At 48.2% G+C, this 23,562-nt stretch overlaps 1 protein-coding gene across 4 annotated transcripts in view; it reads right to left on the minus strand.

Moving 5' to 3' along the window:
• The window catches only part of SEL1L3 (SEL1L family member 3), a 110,748-nt gene extending 87,899 nt beyond the window's left edge, over positions 1-22,849 (minus strand). For 2 of the 4 annotated variants that reach the window (XM_064584343.1, XM_045881371.3), the window contains exons 1-2: positions 22,556-22,849; positions 8,994-9,564 (exon numbers count right to left, since the gene is read on the minus strand). In XM_064584343.1, the coding sequence (XP_064440413.1) occupies positions 8,994-9,564; positions 22,556-22,720 (736 nt within the window). In that variant the 5' untranslated portion in view covers positions 22,721-22,849. Of the gene's footprint in view, positions 1-8,993; positions 9,565-11,859; positions 11,958-22,555 lie in introns of those variants that run through there. The other 2 variants (XM_045881369.3, XM_045881372.3) reach the window with 2 other exon arrangements.
• Positions 22,850-23,562: the final 713 nt, after the last annotated feature.

Genomic DNA, 23,562 nt, shown 5'->3' on the forward strand with positions numbered 1-23,562 from the left:
GCGGCTTTCTTGTAAAATCTGCAGCTTGAATAGTTCTATGATTTGGAGTTCTACTGCAATTTTTCCTTCAGTATAATATTGCCTTCCCATTTACTTAGAAATAATAAGAATGAACTTTCGGAGCCCGAAAAGGATGTTAGAATTCAGCTAGCCCAGGATAACACACAGGCTTGTTTTCTATTAAGTGATTGTGGCTGCTTGGAGCACCATGCTTGATTAGCGATGGCTGTCGTGGACACCAGAATGGGGGGTAACACCACCAGTATCATTCTCCATGAAAAAATTTACAGGTTGGAAAACTTAAGTCCAAAGTGCTTAAGAGACTTGCCCAGTTTCCTCTAGCATGTAAGTCCCAAGAGAACAGGGACACTGCCTCAATCATTACCCCATCCCTAGAGCCCATAACAGTGCCCAACACTTGACAGAAGCTCCATAAATATTGAGGGAATGAATGAATGAATGAATGAACGAACGAACGAACGAACGAACAAACAAATGGGCACAGTATGGCCAAGTCAGGATCTGAACCTGCCTCTCTCTTGCTCAACTCTTTTCACAGTTCTGTAATGCGTCCTATGCTGCCCAAATCAGATCACAGTCTCTCTTCCTTCAGACCCTTCCCCCAAATCCGTTTCTCTGGCTGATCTTGAATGAAGAAGCTAGGTAGGAAAAAGGCATCATTACAACAAACAAAATACCAGGAAGGCAGTTCAGATTTAGAACCCACCACCTTGACTGTTTTGCTTGTTTTATTTCCTCAAATTTTATAGCAAGAAGAGGCATTAGATTTTGTATGGCAAAAACTCCTTCATTTGGAGACAAGAAAAATGGGTTTCACCGAAGGTTGCATGGTTAATAAGAGATTCAGGTATGACTCAAAGCTGGTCTCCCGCTATAAACCGATGGACTTCTTATTAAACCACATCACATCTCACAGGTCTTCCCAAAGAGATGGGTGCTGCCTTGACCCTCCAGGACCCCACCCCCACTACCTATCCAGACTCTCCTTCAGGGTAGAGCTTGGCTCAGCAAGGGCCTCCTGGACCATCCTGCTTCAGTACAACGGCTAGCGCCTACGGAGCCTGACCAGGAGACCCTGTCTAATATTGGTTGTTAAGTACTTTGAACATCACCTCCGAGCAGGGTGGCTGGGGTCGGTCATGTAGCCCATTCTCCAGGTCAGCAGAGTGATCAGAGCCCTGACATGGATACCTGCTCTGGACACAGTCCCACATCCATGTAACAAAACCCTACTTGGGACGTGCTTCAAACACAACCACAACGGTGCAGCTGAGACCTCAGCCCATTTGTGGAGGAGAGACAGTCTTGAGGCAAAAAGTAACTGACTATAAAAACAGGAGGAAAAGAAGCTAAGATGTTCCAACCTGGAGAAGGAAAGCTAAAGTGCAGGTAACTCAACAGTGGTTTCCAAATGCAAGACATTAAAAGGCAGGAGTGTTCGGGTGTTTCATTTTCTTTAAAACCAAAGCCTGAGAACTAAAACTCAATTTTCTAGCAAGTATGATTTAGGTCAGAACTTCCCCAAAGGATACCAGGCAGTGAAGTGGGCGAGTAAGGAAGTTAGTGGAATATTCAATAGTAGGAGTGCTAAGAATAAAATAAATTTCACTCCCAGGAATTTATCCTGTGAACATACTTGTAGGTGTGTACAAAGATACGTGTGCAGGGATGTTTGGTGAAACCTTGTTGCTAATAGTAAAAGACTAGAAATGACCTGCATGACCATCAGCAGGGGACAGGTGAAATAAATTATGGGCTGTCCGGCAACAGTATGCTAAGCAGCTACTGAAAAGAATGAGGTCGTGTAGCATACACTGCTATAGAAAAATCTCTGTCGTATTGTTAATGAGTGCGGGACAGAGTTTGTAGTGTCTTCCCATGTGTGTGTGAAGAGGGGGGCTCTCAACTTAAAGCTTATAGGAGCAAAGAACATTTCTGGAAAGAGACACAAGAAACTAGTGTGAGTGAGTTTGCCTCTAGGAAAAGGACAAGAACACAGGGTGGGTGGGAGCTTGCTCTTCCTCCAATCCCTTTTACACTATATGAATTTCTTTTACCAGGTACATATATTCCTTTTTAGGCTAAAAAAGCAGAGAACAAAGTCTGAGCACTCCCGTGCAGGCCGGGAGCTGGGGCCAGCCACATTCAGAGGCCTCCGTGCCCTGGGCCTCTGCGGCTATTCAATCTGCTTCAAAGAGGCAAAGTCCAGTGGGTGAGGAAAACAGGATGATTCACATCAGTAAAAATTCAACTTAAAAAAAGAGTATTCCTTTCTAATTTAAAACCTGGGTTAGGGCTGTATTAGCATATTTCAGAGAGGCGGCATAGCAAAGCTTGGACTCCCGTGAAACAAGCTGAGCCTTGGTTTTTCTCCCCTGAAAAGAAAGGATGAGAATAATACTCTTTCCCATGGGACTATTACGAGGATTAAATGAGACAATGTGCATGGAAAAAGTGTTCTGAAAATCATAAAGGGCCACGCAGATGCGAGGCATTAATTGGTGTTATTACTGAGAAATTCAGACCACCATGATTAACTGGAGGGGAAAAAAAGAACTAAGTCTCTATCTCTCTCTCTTTTAATAAAGTGCCAAATATATAGTTCTCATAGTTATAAACAGTATCATCATGTCATTAACTTAAATAGTCTCACTGCATCAACTGGTATTTCCACAGAGACAGGTAAAGCCTGGCTCCCCTATCTGACTTAGCCCTTCCATGACTTTGTTGTAATGGAATTTTGTTATAAGAAATCATACTTCTAATCCATTGGATCTGAAGATGAGAACAGATTTTTGGTGAAAGGAAGAGAGTGGGAAAGAAGGAAGCTGCCATGTTCCCCAGTTTCTGAAGTAAGCGGCAAGATCAGAAAAATGTTCATATAGATGGACAGCAGGCCAGAATGTTTAATACACTTCAGCATGGCACTTCAGAGTCTTCAAAGTGTGGCCCCCAACCCGCTTTTCCAGTCTAATTTCCTGAATCATCCAACTCACACCTGAGATTCTACCTGGGTGAACAAACACAGAGCATGAAGCTGCTACTCTGTATTTCCACCCTGTGGTGGACACTGGCAATCAATCCGCCCGCCACTCTTTCTCACTAGGCACAGACTCAGCCTCAGAATCCTTCTCAACACCATGCTCTAGGTGGCCATCCCCAAGCCCGCTGAGCCGGCGAGCAAGATGAAACCTATTTGCCACCCCTCCCACCGAGAGATGCAGGCTCATCGCCATTCTGCCACGAGGCTCCATTTTCTTCTCTGTACGATCTGGTTCATGCTTTCCCTTCTGCCTGGATGCCCTTCCCCCTACTCCTTTTCTGACTATGAGAACTCTACTCATCCTTCAACTCTCTGTTCAAAAGTCAGCTCCTCTGTGAAAAAAGCAAAGCTCTTGGGGCACCTGGGTGGCTCAGGTGTTAAGCGCCTGCCTTCGGCTCAGGTCGTGATCCCAGGGTCCTGGGATCGAGTCCTGCATCAGGCTCCCTGCTCCGTGGGGTGCCTGCTTCTCCCTCTCCCACTCCCCCGCTTGTGTTCCCTCTTTCGCTGTGTCTCTCTCTGTCAAATAAATAAATAAATAAATACATAGCTTCATGACATCCCTCAGCAGTATAGGCTAATAGTTACATGTTGGGAACCAAACTACCTGGGTTCAAATCTCAGCTCTATCATGAAGAACCGCGTGACCTTAGACAAGTCTCTGATTCAGTTTCCTCCTCTGTAAATATGACAGTAAGATGCTGGGCAGATTAAATGAGATACATAGAGCACTTAGCACAATGCCTAACACATAGTGAGTACTCAGTAACAGAAAGTAGCTGTTACTATTGGAAGCTGTTTTTTCCCTCCCCCTTAAGCACCTAAGACAGAGGGGACCAGGTCTGCATCTTCTAGCCTCCAGACTTAATAAAGAAATTGATACATAGTAGGTGCTCAATGTTCTTTGCTTAGTTGACTTGAACATGATACACATTGTATGGGGAGACAGGTACCAATGGAGGGCTAGGGAAGGCCAGAAGGTAGAGAGTTAATTTCTGATTGTGGGAATGAGAAAGGAAAGAAAGAAAGGAAAGGAGAGGAAAGGAAAGGAAAAGAGAAAGGAAAGGAAAAGAGAAAGGAAAGGAAAGGAAAGGAAAAAGGAAAGGAAAGGAAAGGAAAGGAAAGGAAAGGAAAGGAAAGGAAAAAGGAAAGGAAAGAAAGGAAGGAAAGGAAAGGAAAGGAAAGGAAAAAGGGAAGGAAAGGAAAGGAAAGGAAGGAAGGAAAGGAAAGGAAGGAAAGGAAAAAGGAAAGGAAAGGAAAGGAAAGGAAAGGAAAGGAAAGGAAAAAGGAAAGGAAAGGAAAGGAAAGGAAAAAGGAAAGGAAAGGAAGGAAGGAAAGGAAAGGAAGGAAGGAAAGGAAAGGAAAGGAAAGGAAAGGAAAGGAAAAAGGGAAGGAAAGGAAAGGAAAAAGGAAAGGAAAGGAAAGGAAAAAGGAAAGGAAAGGAAAGGAAAAAGGAAAGGGAAGGAAAAGGGGAAGGAAAGGAAAGGAGGGAAGGAAAGGAAAGGAAAGGAAAGGAAGGAAGGAAAGGAAAGGAAAGGAGAGGAAAGGAAAGGAAAGGAGAGGAAAGGAAAGGAAAAGAGAAAGGAAAGGAAAAGAGAAAGGAAAGGAAAGGAAAGGAAAGGAAAGGAAAGGAAAGGAAAGGAAAGGAAAAGAAAGGAAAGGAAAGGAAAAAGGAAAGGAAGGAAGGAAAGGAAAGGAAAGGAAAGGAAAAAAGAAAGGAAAGGAAAGGAAAGGAAAAGGGAAGGAAAGGAAAAGGGAAGGAAAGGAAAGGAAAAAGGAAAGGAAGCAAGGAAGGAAGGAAAGGAAAGGAAAGGAAAGGAAAGGAAAGGAAAGGAAGGAAGGAAAGGAAAGGAAAGGAAGGAAGGAAAGGAAAGGAAGGAAGGAAAGGAAAGGAAAGGAAAGGAAAGGAAAGGAAAGGAAAAAGGAAAGGAAAGGAAAGGAAAGGAAAAAGGAAAGGAAAGGAAAGGAAGGAAAGGAAAGGAAAGGAAAGGAAAAAGGAAAGGAAAGGGAAGGAAAGGGCTTCGGGGGGGGTGGGCAGGGGAGGAGTGGAAATTTGAGCCAGCTACCAAAATATGGGTCTGATTTTGCCACGTGGGGTTGCAGTGGGGAGCAGGTACAGGTGGGCAGCGGGGAGGGCTAGTCCCTGTAAAAGGAACTGATTCAGTCAAGGCAGGGGATGGCGAATCCCAGACTCAAACTACGAGGGCAGAGCAAAGGTGGGCTCGTGTGTGGTGGCAAAGGAGAATCGCTGACCAAGAGCCTGCATCCTCAACCAACACAGCCCGGCTGGGCTCTTCCCCGGGCAGCTGCGGTGTGTGTGAGCCTCGGGAAGGACGCAGCCACCCCCTGCCCCTGTGTGCTCCCTAATGTGGCAGCAGCTGCGTGAGGATGTCGCCGCATTATGGTCGCACACAGGCCTGTGAGAAAAAGGTCCTCGCCCCTTGGCTAAGAGCATTCATCGCTCCATTCACAAACGGTCACTGCATGCCTGCTGGGTGCTAGGGGCTGTGGTGGGGGCCACCGCACAGAATAAGGCAGGACCCTGGCAGCATGGAGCTTGCGTACTGGCCCAGCGACACGCGTATCCAGCAAAAAAGCAATGACGCATATTTAATTACAACGTCTGGGGACGATGAGGCTGTGCAGGAAAACAAAGACAAGTGACAACGGGGTGGGAGTGGCAGGGGCGGGGCTGCCGTCCGAGATAAAGTGGGCGAGGAAGCCGTCTCTCCTGAGATGACACTAGCACTGGGCATGACATAAGGCGGCAAGCCGTGGAGGGGAAGGGGGCAGTCAGGTAAGCGTCCCAAAGGGAGAATGAACTTGGTCGGCTCCAGGAGAAGCCGGCAGGCCCGTGTGGCTGGAGCCGGTGGACAAGGGGGTGCATGGCAGGAGATGCGGCAGGATAGGGGACAGGAACAGGAAGAGGACAGGGACCCCTGGCACAGGCCATGGGAAGGGTCGTGGGGGGCATTCGTGCTCACCGCAGTGGGAGGAACCGCCTGCCCGCACCGGCTGCCCTGTGGGGAATGAGGGCAAAGCGGGGAGTAGGACTGAATATGCAACGTCGTCTGGAGATGGAGGCCACGGGACCCGCTGACCTCTCCCGGGAGGACAGGCAGGAGGAGCAGTCCAGGAGGGCTATGTCCGGGTGCTCGCAGCCGTCACCTTGGGGGCCTAAGCTAAGGCTTTGGTGGAGAGGCCCTCTAACCATACTCACGGAACAGCCCTGTGCATGGGGACTTGGGCTCTCTCTCTCTCTTTATAAAGGAAAAAGAAAATGAAAGCAAGTTAGAGGGTACTTCAGTTCAGACATCGAGCCCTCGTAGGACATGAGGCACTGGCCACAGAAGACGTTCCCCCACACCCCACACCAGTGCTGGCTGCAGACTGCAAGGGGACCGGGCATGAAAGGCGCCCCCTCGGCTCCCTTATGCCAGCTTGTTGTTGTGACTTGACTCCTGTTCATCAAGAGCCAAGTAAAGAAGCCCCTGCTAAGAGCAAGCCAGAGGCCTGGCCCCCTTCCATCACACAGCCGTGTCAAGAGCAAAGGTCGTGGACATTTTCCATGGGGCGGCTGCGCACTCTCTTTTGATTCCTCTTTCAAAGAGAGGGAGAGGAAGTGTTCCCCCTTTTGGTGAACACATCGCAGCCACGCAAACAGAGCTGGCTTTGAGAGAAAGCCACCCCACTCCCCATTTTTTGGTGACTTTAATGATTAGAAAAGGCTTTCCTCTGCATTATGCTTTTATTAGCTTGGTTCTCACCCCAAAAGTAATGCTCGGAAGAAGGTGGGGAGAAAAAAAAATCCCACTGAGCTATTCTGAAGCTCAGTGAATATGGGAAGGAAAAACAAAAGCAAGGAGAGGTAGTTCACGTTCTAAGGCTATGTGCGGGCACCCTAAGCCCTCAGCCAGTTCATAAACAACTTCATTTGAAAACTTCCAGCTTGCAATTTAGTCATTCTTCGGTGAGAAATATGTGATTTGCCACACATGAAATGGAATCATTACGCCTTGACAAAATCGAAGGCAAATCAAAACTGGCTCTATGTGCTTCATACCTCCTTCTCCTTAATAAATTAGGTCTCCCCGTGGAAGGCATTCCAGAAAGACGCTAGCATGGGGCTCTGCCTGGAAGAGGGATGCACACCGATCATCAGAACGCAGGCAGCTCGACCGGCCCACCCCGTCCTACCCCCAACTCACATACACACAGAAAAGGAACCTGCCTCCTCCCTCTCCAGCTCTGTATTTAAAGCCCCACACAAGCCAGCCACAGCACAAGGCTATTCAGACCAAACGCAGGATAAGAGTGCATAGACCTACGCACACACAAAAGTGCATGTAAACACTGGTGAGTTCTGAATAAGGTCTGCCGTCTAATTCAACAGTACTAGGTCAACGTCACTTTTGTGGTCTTGCTAGTGCGCTACAGTTATGAAAGACCTCACCACTTGGGGGAAGCCGGGGGAAGGATACACAGGACTCTCTCCCATCTTTGCAACTTCTTGCAAATCTATAATTATTTCAAAATAAAGAGTTTTTTGTTTTTTGTTTTTTTTTGTAATGCCACATGTATTCGTTCTACGGCAAGTGGCGTCTGACCACTCAAACCACTCTGGTTAAACAGATCCTTGAAGTGTCCGTCATATACAAGGCTGTTTTGGGGTGGTCTCAGGAAATATTCGTCGCCACTGTTTTCTCAGTGTTCTTAAGTCATCTTGCCCCAAAGCAGTCCTCTTAAAGACCAGGAGGGGTCAGGCGCCCCCCGAGGAAGGGTCTGCTGTCACAGGCCCATGGGGGTTGGGTCACAGTTACCCTAGATCCAAATCCCACCGGCTCTGCCGCTGCTCTGGAGGTCTGGAGCTTTAAGATGCATCAGGGTCATGGGAGTGTGTTTGAAGTGCTGATTTCAGGGCCCTGCACTCCACAGGTCCTGACTGAGTAGGATATGGACGGGGCCTGGGAATCTGCATTGACAACAAGAGCCCTGCGTGATTCTGTCGCAGCAGGTCCCAGGGCTACATCTGAGGAGACACTGTCAGATTCCGGGTGAGTGCCTGGGAGCATGCCCAGGTTAGCTCCCCACTGCAGGACGACCAGAAGAGCTGGCAGGCGCTCAGCATCCACATAGGAATGTGCCCCTCATACCAATGGAGAGAACTAAGAGTGCACAAGCCACAGACCTCCAACCCCAGTGCTTACAGAAGGTCACAGGGACCTCCTGTGTGGGTCCTTCGGAGGCTGTAACCATGTGGCTTTTAGGATATGGTGCAGAGTTTGGGCTCTATCATCATCGTGGCTATTTTTTGCCGAGTGCTGATTATGCGTTAAGCAAATTACATCTCATTTAATTTTCACAACACGGCTCTGAGGGAGTTGTTATTTATCATCCCCATTTTACAGGTAAGAAAACCGAGGCTCCCAGAATTCCAAGAGTACATAGGCAGAAAGTGGCAGAATCAGGAGTTGAACCCAGGGGCTCTGGGCTGAAACCCACTGTGTGATACCACCTTTCGCAGCAAGTCTCCTCTTGAGGTCCTCACCCCCTCCTGGATAAAACACTCCACTTAAACGTAACTGACACTCGAAGGACTCAGGAAGGGAGAGAGGGAGGAAGATTTTCCCCGTGTCTGTTTCGGTGGCATTAACACTCCTTTCCAACTTCAGACCCAAACCCCTCCAGGTCCCTCCATGATCTCTGTGACTCTCCGGTGCAGTCTATTCTCTCCTACTATTTCTTCTCTCTTCACCTTTTTACTCCCCGCGCCCCCACTACCTCCCCAAAGTCCTAAACTACAGGCTCGGTGTGCCCGTCATTTTCCCCACCTCCCCCACTGCCAGAGTAAGAACCTTCTCCTGTCATTCTCTCGTGATACAGGCTATCTGAAGAAATGAGCATCAGGTTCCTTGCAAGGCAAATGACCTACCACTTTCAAGAGGACACTGGGGAATCTTGTTTGCTCGAAGGTTCCAAATATAATCCATGTTCCACTCAAGGCACACTTGATGATCTTTGAAAGGGCGTTCGAAAGGTGGGACCGTCTTCAGCAGAGTATAATTCTTCGCTACAGCATGTAGCAAATTTTCCTCCCATTTAACATTCAAGTCTGCGCCACTGTATTTGTGAGTAATCCAGGCGCGTAGTATCACCGCGGATACTGCAATGGAGTGTCTGATGAAATAATCATCTCTATAAACCATGATGCTTGGAAATTTCACATGTACTATTTGTGTCCTGCTGGTGTGAAGATGCTTCTCGTTCTTCCACCTCTTTTTGTACACAGAGATGCTACTTTTGAACTCAGATGAAACAACGGCTTCCAGATTGACAACACAAGGCTGAGAGCATAAATACTCAACCGAGACTTCAGAAACATTGCGGACATTCCCTTCAAAGACAGTGAAATAAATAAAGTCTTTGTAAGCCACGCTGTGCTCAGCTTTGGGGGTCACCGACGTCGTCAGGGAAGTCTGCCTGCCCAAAGACGGCATGATGTTCTGAAGAGGGGGGAAAAAAAAAAAAGAAAGGAAAAAAGAAGGACAGAAAGTTTAAAAATCATCACATTAACAAATATGTGAATCATTTTCCGGGGATAAAAAAAATCCATCTACAGAAAGCACTGAATGTGGGACATAAAAGATGGCAAAACCACTCCCCAACAATTAGAGAAAAACCAACACACACACACAAATGAAGATTAGGCCACATTTAACTCTCTCCCCAGACTCAGTAGCATCTGCTGATCAAAATGGGACTTTCAAAGCTACGTGGCAATCATTCCAGAGTTGGTTTCCAAATGGAGGAGCTAGTTCGCAACAAATCCAGGAGCGGTGAGCCTGCCTTAGCGTGAAAAGGAGATGAGCCAGGCTCAGACATTTACAAAGCATTGTCCTGACTTCAAATGGCGATCAGATGCAGCCAAATCAAAGGGTGGGGGAAGAGTTCAAAGTGCGCCCGAGAGGGGACATGACAGGGACGCCAACCTGGCCCCTTTTTTCTCCCGTAAATTCCAAGCCAGGACAAGTGCACACGACGGATGGACCAGCAGGAGGTTTCCACTGCTCCAAGTCACACACAGGCAGGCTTGGACAACAGACTGTGTCGTCTGATTCTTTCACCATGGACGGTGCTACATGGGCCAAGAAAGATTTTAGCTGTGTGTGTTATTTCTCTAGTTCTTTAAATACGAAGACCTCTTAAAATGGACATTCCTTGCTGAAGAAATCTTGGAAGTTGGTCATGAGATCAAGACAATGTTTTCAGCATATGATACAAGAGTTCTTCTAAATATAACTTTGTGATTCAGGCATCCAAAACACAATAGCGAAAAGGTTACTTTGGACCACTTCACACCCATTAGCATGGCTATTATCCGAAAACAAAAACAAAACAAAAATAACAAGCGTTGAAGAGGAGGTAGAGGAACTGGACTCTTTGTGCATTGCTGGTGGGAATGTAAAATGGTGTGGCCACTGAAGGAAACAGGACAGTATCTCCTCAAAAAATTAAACCTAGAATTACCACAGGATCCAGCAATTCCACTTCTGGCTATAAGCCCCAAATAGTTGAAAACAGGGACTCGAAGAGATACGTTCATAGACATACACCCATGTTCACAGCGGCATTATTCACAATAGTCAAGAGGTAGAAATGACCTCAATGAATAAAAGGATACACAAAATGTGATATATACACACAAGGGAATATTATTCAGCCTTAAAAAGAAAAGGAAGTCTGACGCATGCTACAAGATGGAAGAACTTTGAGGGCATTATGCTGAGTGAAATAAGCCAGGCACAAGGAATAAACTTCTACTTATATGAAGAACCTGGAGCAGTCAGATGCATAGAGACAGAAGGGAGGATGGTGGTTGCCAGGGATCGGGGTTGGGGGGGGTGATCATGGGGACTTACTGTTTAACGGGCACAGAGTTGCAGTTTTACAAGAGGAAAAGAATTCTGGAGATGGATGTGGTGATGGTTCTACCACAATATGAATGTACTTAACATCCCTAAACTGTACCCTTAGAAGTGGTGAAAATGGTAAATTTTATACTGTGAATATTTTTTAAAGTTTAAAGAAAAAGGTCAGTTTTCCAAAGAAGGAAGATGTAAGGACCCCTTTGTTCACTTCTGGCTGAGGGTTGTAGGAGACGCAGAAGGGGCTGAGACACAAAGCTGGGCATCAGGGAATTGTGTTTACAAAGAGCAGTAACACCAGGCAGGATGTGATGAGGGCTCCAGTGAAACTATAAGCAAGTCCTAAAGGAGTACAGTCCCAGGTGAGGGTCATTCTGCCGGGGGTCGTCTAGAATAGCCTTCATGGAAGGAATGATATTTCAGCTGGGCTGGGAGGGGGGAAGAGAAGTTCTTTAGGTAGAGAGGCACAGGGAAGACCATACAAGTGGTGTGAATAGCTTAAGCAGGGGCAACACACATGTACTAGAGAGAGGGCAGATTGGTTTGACCAGAGAACAGAACAGGGGTAAAGACACAAAAAGACATGAGGATATGAGGTTGGGAAAAAAAAAAAGGCAGGGTCCTAGCTCTGAAGGACATTGAATCCCCCAGCCCAAGGAATGCGGACTTTGATTCTACCGACAGTGAAGAATCAATGAAAGTTTCTGGAAAAGGGAGCAGTGTTTCTATTTGAAAGCACTGACCGTCAATTAGAAACAAAGCTGGCAATCAAGAAAAATGAGCAAACGACAGAGTTCATCAATAAGTAAATTCCCACTGATAGTCAGAGAAAGGCAAGTTGAAACCCCACTGAAGAGATCAGTTTGAACTTACTAGGTTCACAGAGATCAGAAAGTCCGGTAACACTCTGTCCCGGTTGGACTGGCCTCTTATGTCCCGCTGGGGAAAGCGATCTCTGTGGATGGCAGTCAGGCAGAATCCATCAAAAATATAACTGCACCCACCCTCCAGCCCAATAATTCCTCCTCTAGGATTTTATCCTACCCATATACTCAAATTTGTGTAAAATGATGTATGTACGGGCTTGCACTCCAGCACTGTTTGTAACAGCAAAGGATGCAGAACTAAATGCCCATCAAGACCGAGTTGGTTCAGTAACCGATAGGACATCCACTCCTGGAGTGCTAGATAGCTATTAAAACAAGGAAGAGTTTCACGGACAGATAATGAAGTGAACTCCAAAGTTTGAAGTTTTTTTTTTTTTTTAAACAAGGTTCAGAAGTACCATTTGAGGTTTTTTTTAAGAAAAGGAAAAATAGGGCGCCTGGGTGGCTCAGTTGGTTAAGTGACTGCCTTCGGCTCAGGTCATGATCCTGGAGTCCCGGGATCGAGTCCCGCATCGGGCTCCCTGCTCGGCAGGGAGTCTGCTTCTCCCGCTGACCCTCCCCCCTCTCATGCTCTCTCTCATTCTCTCTCAAATAAATGAATAAAATCTTAAAAAAAAAAAAAAGAAAAGGAAAAATAGATACACATTTGCTTGAATACACACAGCATTGGTTGCTCACATGGAGAAGGATGAGGTGACCAAGAGACAGGCTAAGAGAGAGATGTGTGCTATATATCCTTATTTATCTTTTGGATTTTGTACTACATGAATATTAAAAAAAAAAAAAACGGAGTTGAGGGGGGATGGAGAGAAAAGCAACTGTCCTAAAGATGAAAATTTAAAAATGTAGCTTCTCCAAGTGACAGAGTGAGAAGGGCTGGCCATTGCTTTTGATTAGTCATGGGAAAACTGTGGGAAGAAATATGTAAAGAGGTGGGTACAGTCCAAATTGTCTGCTCCCGCAGTGAGAGCCTTAATTGTTGCATGCTCTCATTTATACTTCCAAATTACAGGGGGGAAAACAAACATAAAAATAATCTTATAATTAGAAGTAGCTACTCTAAGAGCGGACGAGCCCTTGGTGATGAGCCAGCCCACCCCATTCTTCCAACAAGGCAATGATCACTGAGAGGGGATGTCCTCCGACATCACCCAGCTGGTGGCTTCCCAGAGGCAAGCCCAGGAGCCCAGCCCCTTGCTTTCACTCCCTCTCCCACGTTCTCCAGCACGCAGCACACAACAGCGAGACTATAAACAGTTGGCCAGGCGGAATTCTGCTTTCTCGTGAATAGAGATAGCCCCAGCATTTGTCCACAAGCGGCGGTTTGTTCATTCAGCCAGATGTGCCAAGATGCGGCCCCCTTCTCAAGATGCGAATCCAGTCGATGAGGCCCCCGCGGAGGCCAGCCGAAGACAGAGAGGTGGGCACCCCTCATTCCAACTGCCCCTCATGCCCACCATCACTCAATTCCACATTTGCCCAGTTAATGAGGCAACAGAGAGCAGAGTCCAGGACATGCTGTGACATACTGAGTATCACCTGGTGTTCTTTTTCCAAGAATGACTTAAAACCTCTTCCTCGTTCCTTTTATATATACCTTAAAAAAAAAAACCCAGCCCTCTTCTCCCACTTCAATTTTTAAAAAAATAATTTTTTTTTAAAGATTTTTATTTATTTATTTGACAGAGAGAGACATAGCGAGAGAGGGAACACAAGCAGGAGGAGTGGGAGAGGGAGAAGCAGGCCTCCCCCCGCAAGCAGGGAGCCGGATGCGGGGCTCAATCCCAGGACCCTGGGATCACGACCTGAGCCAAAGGCAGACGCTTAACGACTGAGGCACCCGGGTGCCCCTTCAATATTTTTTTTAAATCATGTTTTTATCACTGACGCTAGAACTCCAAGTTAATACTTCTTTTAAACGGAATTCTGGGGGAAAGGTTATATGATTTCACTGCAAAGTGCAGTTAGTAGTAATGTTCATTACTTTACTTCTTAGTGCTAAACATGCATCAGTCCACTTTCCCACGTTAAGAAGCACAGCGTGCTGAAGCTGGTTTCAGTTTCGCTTGATGACCCATGACATCAGGCTCATCATTGCCGAGATCAGCGGTGACAGATGAGAACGAAGAAGGTATAGGACACCTGACCGTGTTCTCCCTCCAGCCCTTCCATCAAAATTCGGCTTTAAAGGAAATCTCTATACATGCAGATGGAGATTATTTTATTTTCACCTACTTCAAAGCCTCAAGTGCAGGAAAAGTAAATCCAAGGTTTACAGGTTCTAGGTGGGCGCTATCTGATACAGAAGCCACGAGTCCTATGAAGCGCTGGTAATGGGGCTGGTCCAAATTACTGTGTGTGTACAAGATACACTGGATTCCAAAGACAATTTAAAAAAAAAATGCAAACTATCTCATTAATATTTCTTATCCCGATTACATGTTGAAATGATCATATTGAGATAGGGCAAGTTAAATAAAATATATTACTAAAATTAATTTCACCTGTTACTTTTTTTTTTTTAAAGATTTTATTTATTTATTCATGAGAGACAGAGAGAGAGAGAGAGAGAAGCAGAGGGAGAAGCAGACTCCCTGCCGAGCAGGGAGCCCGATGCGGGACTCGATCCCAGGACTCCGGGATCATGACCTGAGCCGAAGGCAGACGCCCAACCGTCTGAGCCACCCAGGCGCCCCACCTGTTACTTTTTAAATGCAGCTATGAGAAAATCTGAAAGTACACACGTGGCTTGTATTTGTAGCTTCCATTATATGTCTGACAACTGGATGGTGCTACTCTGGATTTGAAGTTAGCAGACTTCTCCTGTAAAAAAGGGCCATATGGTAAGTATTTTAGGTTTTGCAGACCACTTGGTGTCCGTGAAGAACTACTTAGCTCTGCTGTGGGTTCAAGAAAGCGGCCACAGACAACTAAGATCGTAAGTGACGGAGCACGGCTGTGGTCCAGCTCAACTCTGTTTGCAAAAACACGCAGCTGGTTGCGCCCGTGGGCCACAGCTTGCCGACTACTGTTCTAGATTATCGAGCTTTTATTCTAGATTTAGAGGTTTGGAAAACACAACATGACAGAAAATATGCTTTCCAAAGGAATGATCCTATGGGAGAAATGAGATGAATAATCCAATTAGGCATAATTTCATAGATGTGTGGTTGATGGCGCTTGATTTGTTATTTTGCTAAGGTTCCTTGGTGGCGGCGTTGACATCTTGCTATTGTTTCTTTCAGTAGAGACCGAGGTGGGATGAGAAGTTAGAGCGAGGCTGGGCGCAGAAAAATTTCATGGACTGAGTAAGATGAACTTGAGAAGTGGGAGAAGCATGAGTACAGGAAAGGAACACTGTCAGGGATGGGCAATATGATGGGGGTGTGCTGGCCCCAAAGGGGACCTGAAAATCACCCTAGGTGGCTTTAGGGGCACGGTCTAAATCCCTCAAGAGGGCACGGCGGTCTTCAGTCTTTTGGACACCTAAGCAATGTAGGAAGCTGGCATCTTGTGGATTGGAGGGGACCCAGTGGGCAGCGGCTATGCCATGAGTAGGGCTAACTCTGTTATGTACAAAACCAACACTGATTAGCAACACATCACACTCTAAATATTGATTAAGCTGAAGCTGATTTCCTGGCTCAAGTCATGTGTGTGGTTATGAGCTGTCTCCTGCCAGGAAAATAAGGCAATTAACTTGAAGAGTTTCAGCTACCGGCATGACACGTGTCCAACCTTCATAGGTATTTTCACATGCCAGGCTGCATTAACGGAAGTGAAAAATTACCTAGTCGTTCCTTTGCTTAGAAATTATGAGGTCAGAGTCCATGTCTTATTCACTGTTATGTCCCTGGCTTCTCAAACAGAACTTGGCACACAGTAGGATTTTGGTTAAGTGTTTCCTGCTGAAATAAAATCCTGGGCATGAGCCTTTCTGCCAGGAGCCTCTGTGGTCCGCCTCAGGTCACAGCTCCCAGGGGCACCTGCATATAAACCGGAGGAGTTGATCCAATCCTGAAGTCCCCGCCACCCTTTCCCGATATTCACAAGTCCTTTTGTGATGGAGATCCTCTCCACTTCTCTTTGTCCATCCAGCCTCATTAATCTCCTTTGGAAGAACCCTTACCCTTTGGCTTTTCCTTGGGCCCCTGGGGAGTCACAGCTGACGTGGGGACTGTGAGGTCAGGGAAGGTGGCGCTCTGGAACCTACCTTACCCATTTAGGGTGAACTTCTCTCAGCTATCAACTCCCTCCAGACCTTTCAGACAACCGCACTATCTTCTAGAACTTTCCATTTCTCCACAGCAAAAATACGAATTAAATGTTTTAAATGTCCTATCCCTCTACCCCCTGTTGGACTTCTGTTCGTCTGGCAAGTTCATCCGTGTTAATGTGATGATGAAAAAGGACTACAGTAATGTCACATAGCTACATTTCTATGCCAGTCTGGGGGAAATAATGCCTTAAAAGCAAAGCTCAAATGCACTGCAGCTATGAGCAAGATTTGGGGGGTGAGTGGGGGCATTTCTGTGCCCCTCATCTGCCATTTAGACAACCACATAGATATTCCACCTCGGAAGCTACTGATCTGCTCTGCACACAATGGAGCTGGGCTCTGAAAGATGCCCGAGCCCTCAAACATCTGTTTACACCAGAAGTAAGCCTTAATCAAAGTCAAATTTGACAATGTCACACACACTCTCAGAACAGATTCCCTCACATTTGTCTAATTGTGTATGTATTATAAATTTTTTTAAAGAAAGAAATGGGTCAGTTGATGTCGTGTTCATGAGAAAAGACCCCAAACTGGAGATCAAAATGTGTTCAATTCAGACTGGGAGTCGAGGTGCATTTATGTATCTTCTGGATGGAAAAAAAAAAAATCTATCAATTCTGTCTAAGCTTCTTTTAGGATGACTGCATCGGATGCCTTTAAGCAAAATCAGTAAGAAGAAATTCTATTCAAATAACCCTCCCCGTTCCAAAAAGCTGAGAAAACTAGGCTCTTTCCTCTATATGGACAACTTGCTATTTAAGGAAGGGACCAAGAGGTTGAAGCATCTTAAATCATTCACGTCTTGTCGTGGGAAATTTTACACTAACACGTGTATGTGGTGGGTTCATGTAATATGCAAACAATTACTGAATGTCTGTTTTTCTCATTCCTGCCCATTCCACCCCAACAGTCACCTAAGGAAACTTAGGTGCTTTCTCTCCAAACTGGCTGGATCAAACTTTCCATAGGTCAAAAAGTCACTGTATTGGCTTAAGAGGTCTACTTTCCCAATTTCTGCTGACTAGAAATAAGCAAAAATCCTGTTTATGTCAACAAAGCATGCAATTAAGCAGAATGGGCAGTGATGTCAGTATGGACTCCAAAATCGAGATGTGTCTTGGGCAATACTTCACAGTTGACCAATATGCCTTCCCAAACCTGAGAGCTGGCTAGAGAAACACCATCATGAGAGTGAGCAATACTCCTAGTTGGATTGGCTCGCCTCCTCTCTTTAATACTGTTTGACATGCTATTTCTTTTTAACTTAAATCATGAGGGTAACCAAGGTTTGGTTTGGTTTCATTTCATTGAATAACTGAGCTGGGCATTGGGACAGATGCGGCAAGTCCCTCTTCTCACTTCTAACCTCATCCTCTCAAAAAGAACTTCATAGAACGTCTCCCTTCAAATCTAATCTTCACAACAGCTCTGGGAGGGACACAGCGGAGAAAACGGAATGGATTCAGAGACGGGGAGTCACTTGCCCAAGGTCGACCAGCTCCTCAAAAATAGAACCAAAATTCAAATTCCTATCTGTCCCTCTTGCCTTCCAGAAACGCCCAAAATGAGGCCCTCGACTCACCAACTGACCTCTACACCTGTCCCACTTTTTGGCCACAGGTGGGGGAAAGCTGAGACTTTGTTCACTCTCATCTTGAATGTGCAGGAGGGAGGGGGGGATGGGAGCTAAGATCCTACCAGGTCCTTACACCTTGTACCTGGGGAGGGTAGGCATTATCTTACCCACAAACCTACACACTGCACTGAGCCAACTCCCCAGCTCAGTTAAGCCCTTCTTTGGATGAGGATGTCAGACAAATAAGAGTAGCCAAAGCAGAATCTCCTCAACAATCCTCCTGCCCCTCAGGTCCCTTCTCGGGGGGAATAGGATGAGCCAATAAACAGGGTAACTGAATTCACTTGAGGCTATTTATGGTCTACTCGAGTCTATCCATCTTTGTGAACTGCCTGGGTTCTTTATGCCTTGTCTACCTTTCCTCCACCTGCTTCCTTCAACCAATTCATGACTCCCACACTTTTGCCAAGAGGAATAGAAGGTATAGAAAGCAAGAGGCAAACACCATGGCTTGGGGGATTTTAGGAGCTCTGGTCAGGGTGACTGTGGCTTCTATTGGCTGACGTGAAGTTTGAAGGTGAGCTCTGTATTTCAAATATCCATTTTCGCTCTTGCACAAGCGAGATAATGGAGAGTCTCCATACCTTGTTTTGATTTTCCTAGGTCCTGTGTTAGACAGAGTAAGGAGTTCAGGACTACTACTAGAGGGTTAACCGACGGTCTATGGCCACCGATGGAGAATTCTGTCACAGCCACCAGAGATCTGCTAACCATTCCCACATACATCTGTGCCACTAAAGCCCATTTATGGCTTTGTCCTCCGGTTGTCTAACGAGTGCAAATGTCCACTCTGAATATTTCAGCTCTACAGCTGACATCAATACCAGCCATTGTGAGATGTGTTTTTCTCACTGAAGAAAAAATTATACATTCGAGACCAGCGTTTGGAAAGGACAGAAATGCCTTCCACAAGTGCCACCGTCACAGATGGGGCTGGGACAGCCTCAGCTGGTCTGGCCAAGTCTGGAGGAAGGTACAAGGTAATGACGTACGAGAATGGCAAGGGGCTCTGTTGGCAAGTCCAGCCCAGACCACACCACTCGGCACCAGGGACCTCAGCGGAAGCGATTCTGTTACCTTTTCTTTTCCAGGCCCTCACCCTCTCTGAGGAGGCTCTCTGCCTCTTGACCTCTGGTGACCTTAGAATTTTCTGGCAGCCGCTGGAACCGGGGATCATCTTTTCAGAAATCTGCTTGGCATCGTTCCGTGACTTATCTTTCAGGCCTCGTCACAATTATTCATGCTTTGGCAGTATCCTAGCTACAGTCACAGCACTGTTCTTGGGCTGCCACTGAAGCCTACTCTGTCCCAGCCAGTGGGGAGGAAAGGCGCCCGCTGCCTCAGACCCTGGCTCCGGGAAGCATGCTCCCCATGAGGGCAGGGGCTTAAAGGCATCTGTTCAGAAAACCACTCTCAACCTCCAGTCCTTGCGAACAAGCACATAGGTGGGGATCGCACAGAGTGGGAATCGGCCCCCAAATCACAGACAACTTGGCTTTGGAATGCTTTCCAAGGCACACTCGCTCTACACCTGGACGCACATTCGTACAGACGCTAAGTGCTAACCTCCATCTGCTGCCTCTGGACGAGAGAGAGACCCTATCTTTTACCTCTCCGTGGCAAATATTTTCTGGTGTCACCTATTCTTTTTTTTTTCTCGTTAACATCCTGCTTCTATTCTGTGGCCTGTGCTTCCTGCTTTGTATATTTTAGGCTACTTTAGACATGACCTCACATCCTGGCCAATTGCACAGTGGCTGCTAATTGTAAGAGCTTTGCTAATGACCCATGCATCTATGTATGAGAGGAACGAACACAAAGCAGCAAAATGCAGAATGCAGTAAGTTAGCATGCCTAAGAACTGGGTTTCTGGAAGTAGACAGACTTGGGTTTCTATCTTGGACTACCTGTGTGGCCCAGGGCAACTTACTTAACCTCTCTGAGTCTTAGTTACCTCATCCGAATGAGGATCATAACAGCTCCTACTTCACAAGGTTGTCGTTAAAATTAACACTGGAGAATGCAGGGGCGACAGGTTGGCTCAGTTGGTTAAGGGTCCGACTCTTGATTTCGGCTCAGGTCATGATCTCAGGGTCCTACGATCGAGCCCCACGTTGAGCCCCGCATAGGGCTCCACGTTCAGTGGGGAGTCTGCTTGAGGATTCTCTCCCTGTCCCTCTGCCTCTCCCCCTGCTCACGCGTGCTCTCTCTCAAATAAATAAATCTTTAAAAAAATACTGGATGATGCATATAAACAACTTAGTACAATGCAAACTATCATTATTATTTATGTTTTCCAAATTATGGGATAGCTTTCTCCCTCTAGGGTCTCCATGTTCCTGAGATCCTGCCTAGCTATTCTGCTCCACATCTACTCTCCACCCACCCGCCTCGCCTCCCCTGACCAATCACTTCCTCTAGGCAGTATTCCTTGACGAGGAGAATGGACACAATTATGCCTTTTTTTCCCTCTGTCGTTTTCTGTATCTCGTGCTTCAGGCAGATGTTCCCCACCTTGCACGGTGAATTTCTCCAAGGTCAGGAAGCCTCACCTTTCACCAGAGGCTCAGATAGTACATACCTCTAGAGCAGAATCCTACAAAAATGGCTAGACCTTTAGAACAAAAGGTGAAGCCCATCTTCCAAATCACACTTTTGCTCTCCTGGACTTGACAAAAGAGTCTCGTTCAGTTGCAAAATGGTTTGCTTGCTTACCAAGCCTTTCCTGGACAGTAGCCTATCTGAAGCCTATCTGAAGCCCATCTGAAGGAAACACAGAGTCAGGAAGCACTGACATTTCCCTCTTCACGATGGTTCCAAAATCCAACCCTTCTCCATCTGCCAAGACACTCAGCCGTGCTCTGGTTAGTTCCCACATTACAGTATTTTTTATAAATCTCTCTCTTCAGAGCCCTGACCTCACCACTTCACTCTCTAACTCTACTCTGTGCACAGCATCTCTGTCCCCTCTCTGTGACCTGGTCCCTTAAATCCCCCTTGGTCCCAACAGAACTTTTCTACTTGCTCCCTCATCTGCCTCTATTCCCGTAGACCACCAGGCCTTTAAGCTTTCTCCTGTTACTCCGATTTCTCAGAACTGTCAAGAAGTGGTCTCTCCTTGCCAGGTCTTCGGATTTCCACATGGAACTTTCCAGACCACCTGTACATTAATGTTCCACACACTATTCTACTACATCATTTCTGCCTCTGTGGGTAACAGTGCCTTGTGGACAGGGATCATCTGTTTAAACGGAAACCCTGTCATTTGTTTTGGCACTTATATTTATGAGCCTGAGGGCTGTAACCCTGTGGCATAAATATTAAATAATAATACATCTTGGGTGAAAAGGAAAAAAAAAAAAAACACCCATGCATGTTAACAGACAACCTCTTCTGAGTAAGTAAATCCAACCACAAAATTTGGTACCAGTTAACTTTAAAATAGGAAGAAAAGCATGGATTGCTCAACAGGTAGACGCTAAAGCAGAATTACAATTTGCATTTTTACACCCTCTTGCTTCAAGAAATGCAACGGCTGAGAAGTAAAAGTGTTAAAAGAAACTTGGGCTGGGTGGCAATTTCCTTGGAATCAAATCCTAATGCCTGACAATGTCTCCTAAGCAGTTTTTAGCCTCTACGAAGAAAGACTCCAAATAATGGCGATACCATATAAATGAGAACAATTCTGGACAACGACACTGCTCAATTTTAAGCATTCTGTGAATTTCCTATTACATCAGTTTCATGATTCAGCATTTTCGATTTCACTTATTTACAGTAATATATGGCGAGATAACCCAAGCTTTCTGTAAGATCCTGGAACATAAGGTAGGCCGGACAGGAAGGGTGTCGCCTTCGGTTAAATTTACTATTGTTTAGGAGAATTCAAAGCAGGAGAAAGAAGGCCACCAAAGGAATTGAGGAATATTCCCCCACCTTGTTCTGAGGGTTTAAATTATTCTGGTATTTTAAGTGAGCTGCTTTTGAAAAATAGGTTACTGCCATTTAGTTGGTAACTGAAACCGAAGCCAAGAAGAGTGCAAATGGTAAACGGACGTGCCTAAGCCAAGCGTATTCTCTGAAATCACAATGTTCAAGACGCAGCTAAAGTCACCACTCTGGCTGTAAGCGTGTTACAAAGAACTCGGTTTCTTTCTGGCATCCGCAACTTGGCTGGAGTGACCACGGAGGAGTTGAAGAGCGCTGGAAACGCGAGGGCTCGTCGCGGGTGCGCTGGCAGAAAACGGTCCGGGCCGTGAGGACCCGGCGGAAACTAAACGGAGGTTCGAGGCGGGCGGCGTTCGCCAAGGGAGAGCGAGACAGAGAGAGACAGAGAGAGAGAGAGGCGAAGTTGGGCACGGGAAGGCAAGGAGCTGCGAGACTGTGAGGGAAGCCCAGGACCCGCAGGGAGGGGGCTGGAGAGCCGCGCGCGGCTGGCGGGGAGGAAACGGGCTGGCGAGGCTCCCGGTGGAGCGGGGGGCCGGAGGGGGTCTCCAGGGGGCGCCTCAGCCGGGTCTGGAGCGCGTCTCGGGGGGAGAGGGCCGGACACGAGCGAGAGCGCCGCGCCGCAAGTCCGGTCCACGCACCCCTCCCGGCGCCGCGGGTCCCCATGCCAGGTGCCGGCGCGCCCGGGGCGCAGCGGCCAGGAAGCGAGCAAACTAGCAGCGCCGTACCGGCCGGCGAGGCGGAGGTCCCCGGCCGCCCCCGCCCCGTCCCCGGGGCCCCGCGCGGAGGGTGGGGAGGACCCGGGCAGGGTCCGGCGCTCACCAGGTAGCAGAACAGGAGCAGCGCGCAGGCAGGGCGGCCGCCGAGGCCCGGGGGGACGCCGCCGCTCGGGGGGGCCATGGCTGCGGCCCGGGGACCGACCGCGGGCGGCGGGGGTTGTTGCTGCTGCTGCCGCGGCCACCCGAGCCCCGCGCCGCGCCGCTGCATAGCGAGGCCGCCCGGATCCGGGCCGGAGCAGGTCACCTGGTGCAGGGACCGGCCCCCGCCCGAGGCGCCACCTTCCCGCCCGCCCCCGGCCGGGCCGGCCGCCGCGCGCGGGGCCACCTGCCGCCGCCGCCGCCGGACCCGCCGCCGCCGCCACTGCCGCTCCCGCCGTCGCCGCCCCCGCAGCCCCAGCCGAGCGCCGGCTCCTCCCCGCCTCCCAGGGCCCGTCCCCTCCCGCCCCTCTGCCTCGCCGCCCAGCCCGCCTCCCCGCAGCTGCCCCCCCACCCCGACCCCGGCGGCCACCTCCCGGGGCGGCCCCCGCAGCGGAGGACTGACCCCGGTCCCGCCCCCTGGCCGCCGCCCCCCGCCCGGTGGCCTCGGCTCCCGGCCCGCCCCCCCCCTTTCTTCGCTCTCCTCCCCCGCCCCCCCCTTCGGCGCCCTTCCTGTCCGCGAGCCCTCTCTCCCCTCCCTCCGTTCCCCCTTTTCTCTCTCCCCCGTCTCCCGCTCGCGCCTTTCTTTTCCTCACCCCCCTCTTTCTTCCACTTTCTGCCTTTTCTCCGCGTCTTTTCCTTCCCTCCCCCCCTTCCCCTTCTCGTTCCAGTCGCCCCTCCCGCCTTCTCCCGCCCCCACCCACTCCTCCTGCGGGTCCCGCAGCCCAGTTCCCGCCGGTGCAATGGGTTTTGTTCCGTCGCTTTTGGGGCGAGGGCGCCATTCCCGCTGGGCGCGGGGCGAGTGTGCCCCCTGCAGTTGCGCCACGCAGCGGCCCAGCTTCTGGCTCTTCAAGGATGGATTTTGACCGCGGCCAACCTCCACCTGTCCACCTGCAGGGGTGGGGCCGCCTCCCT

The sequence above is a fragment of the Mirounga angustirostris genome, unplaced genomic scaffold (assembly GCF_029215605.1).
Source record: "Mirounga angustirostris isolate CCGP_5_RB_7025 unplaced genomic scaffold, mMirAng1.0.hap1 SCAF_2, whole genome shotgun sequence".
NCBI classification, from domain to species: Eukaryota; Metazoa; Chordata; class Mammalia; order Carnivora; family Phocidae; genus Mirounga; species Mirounga angustirostris.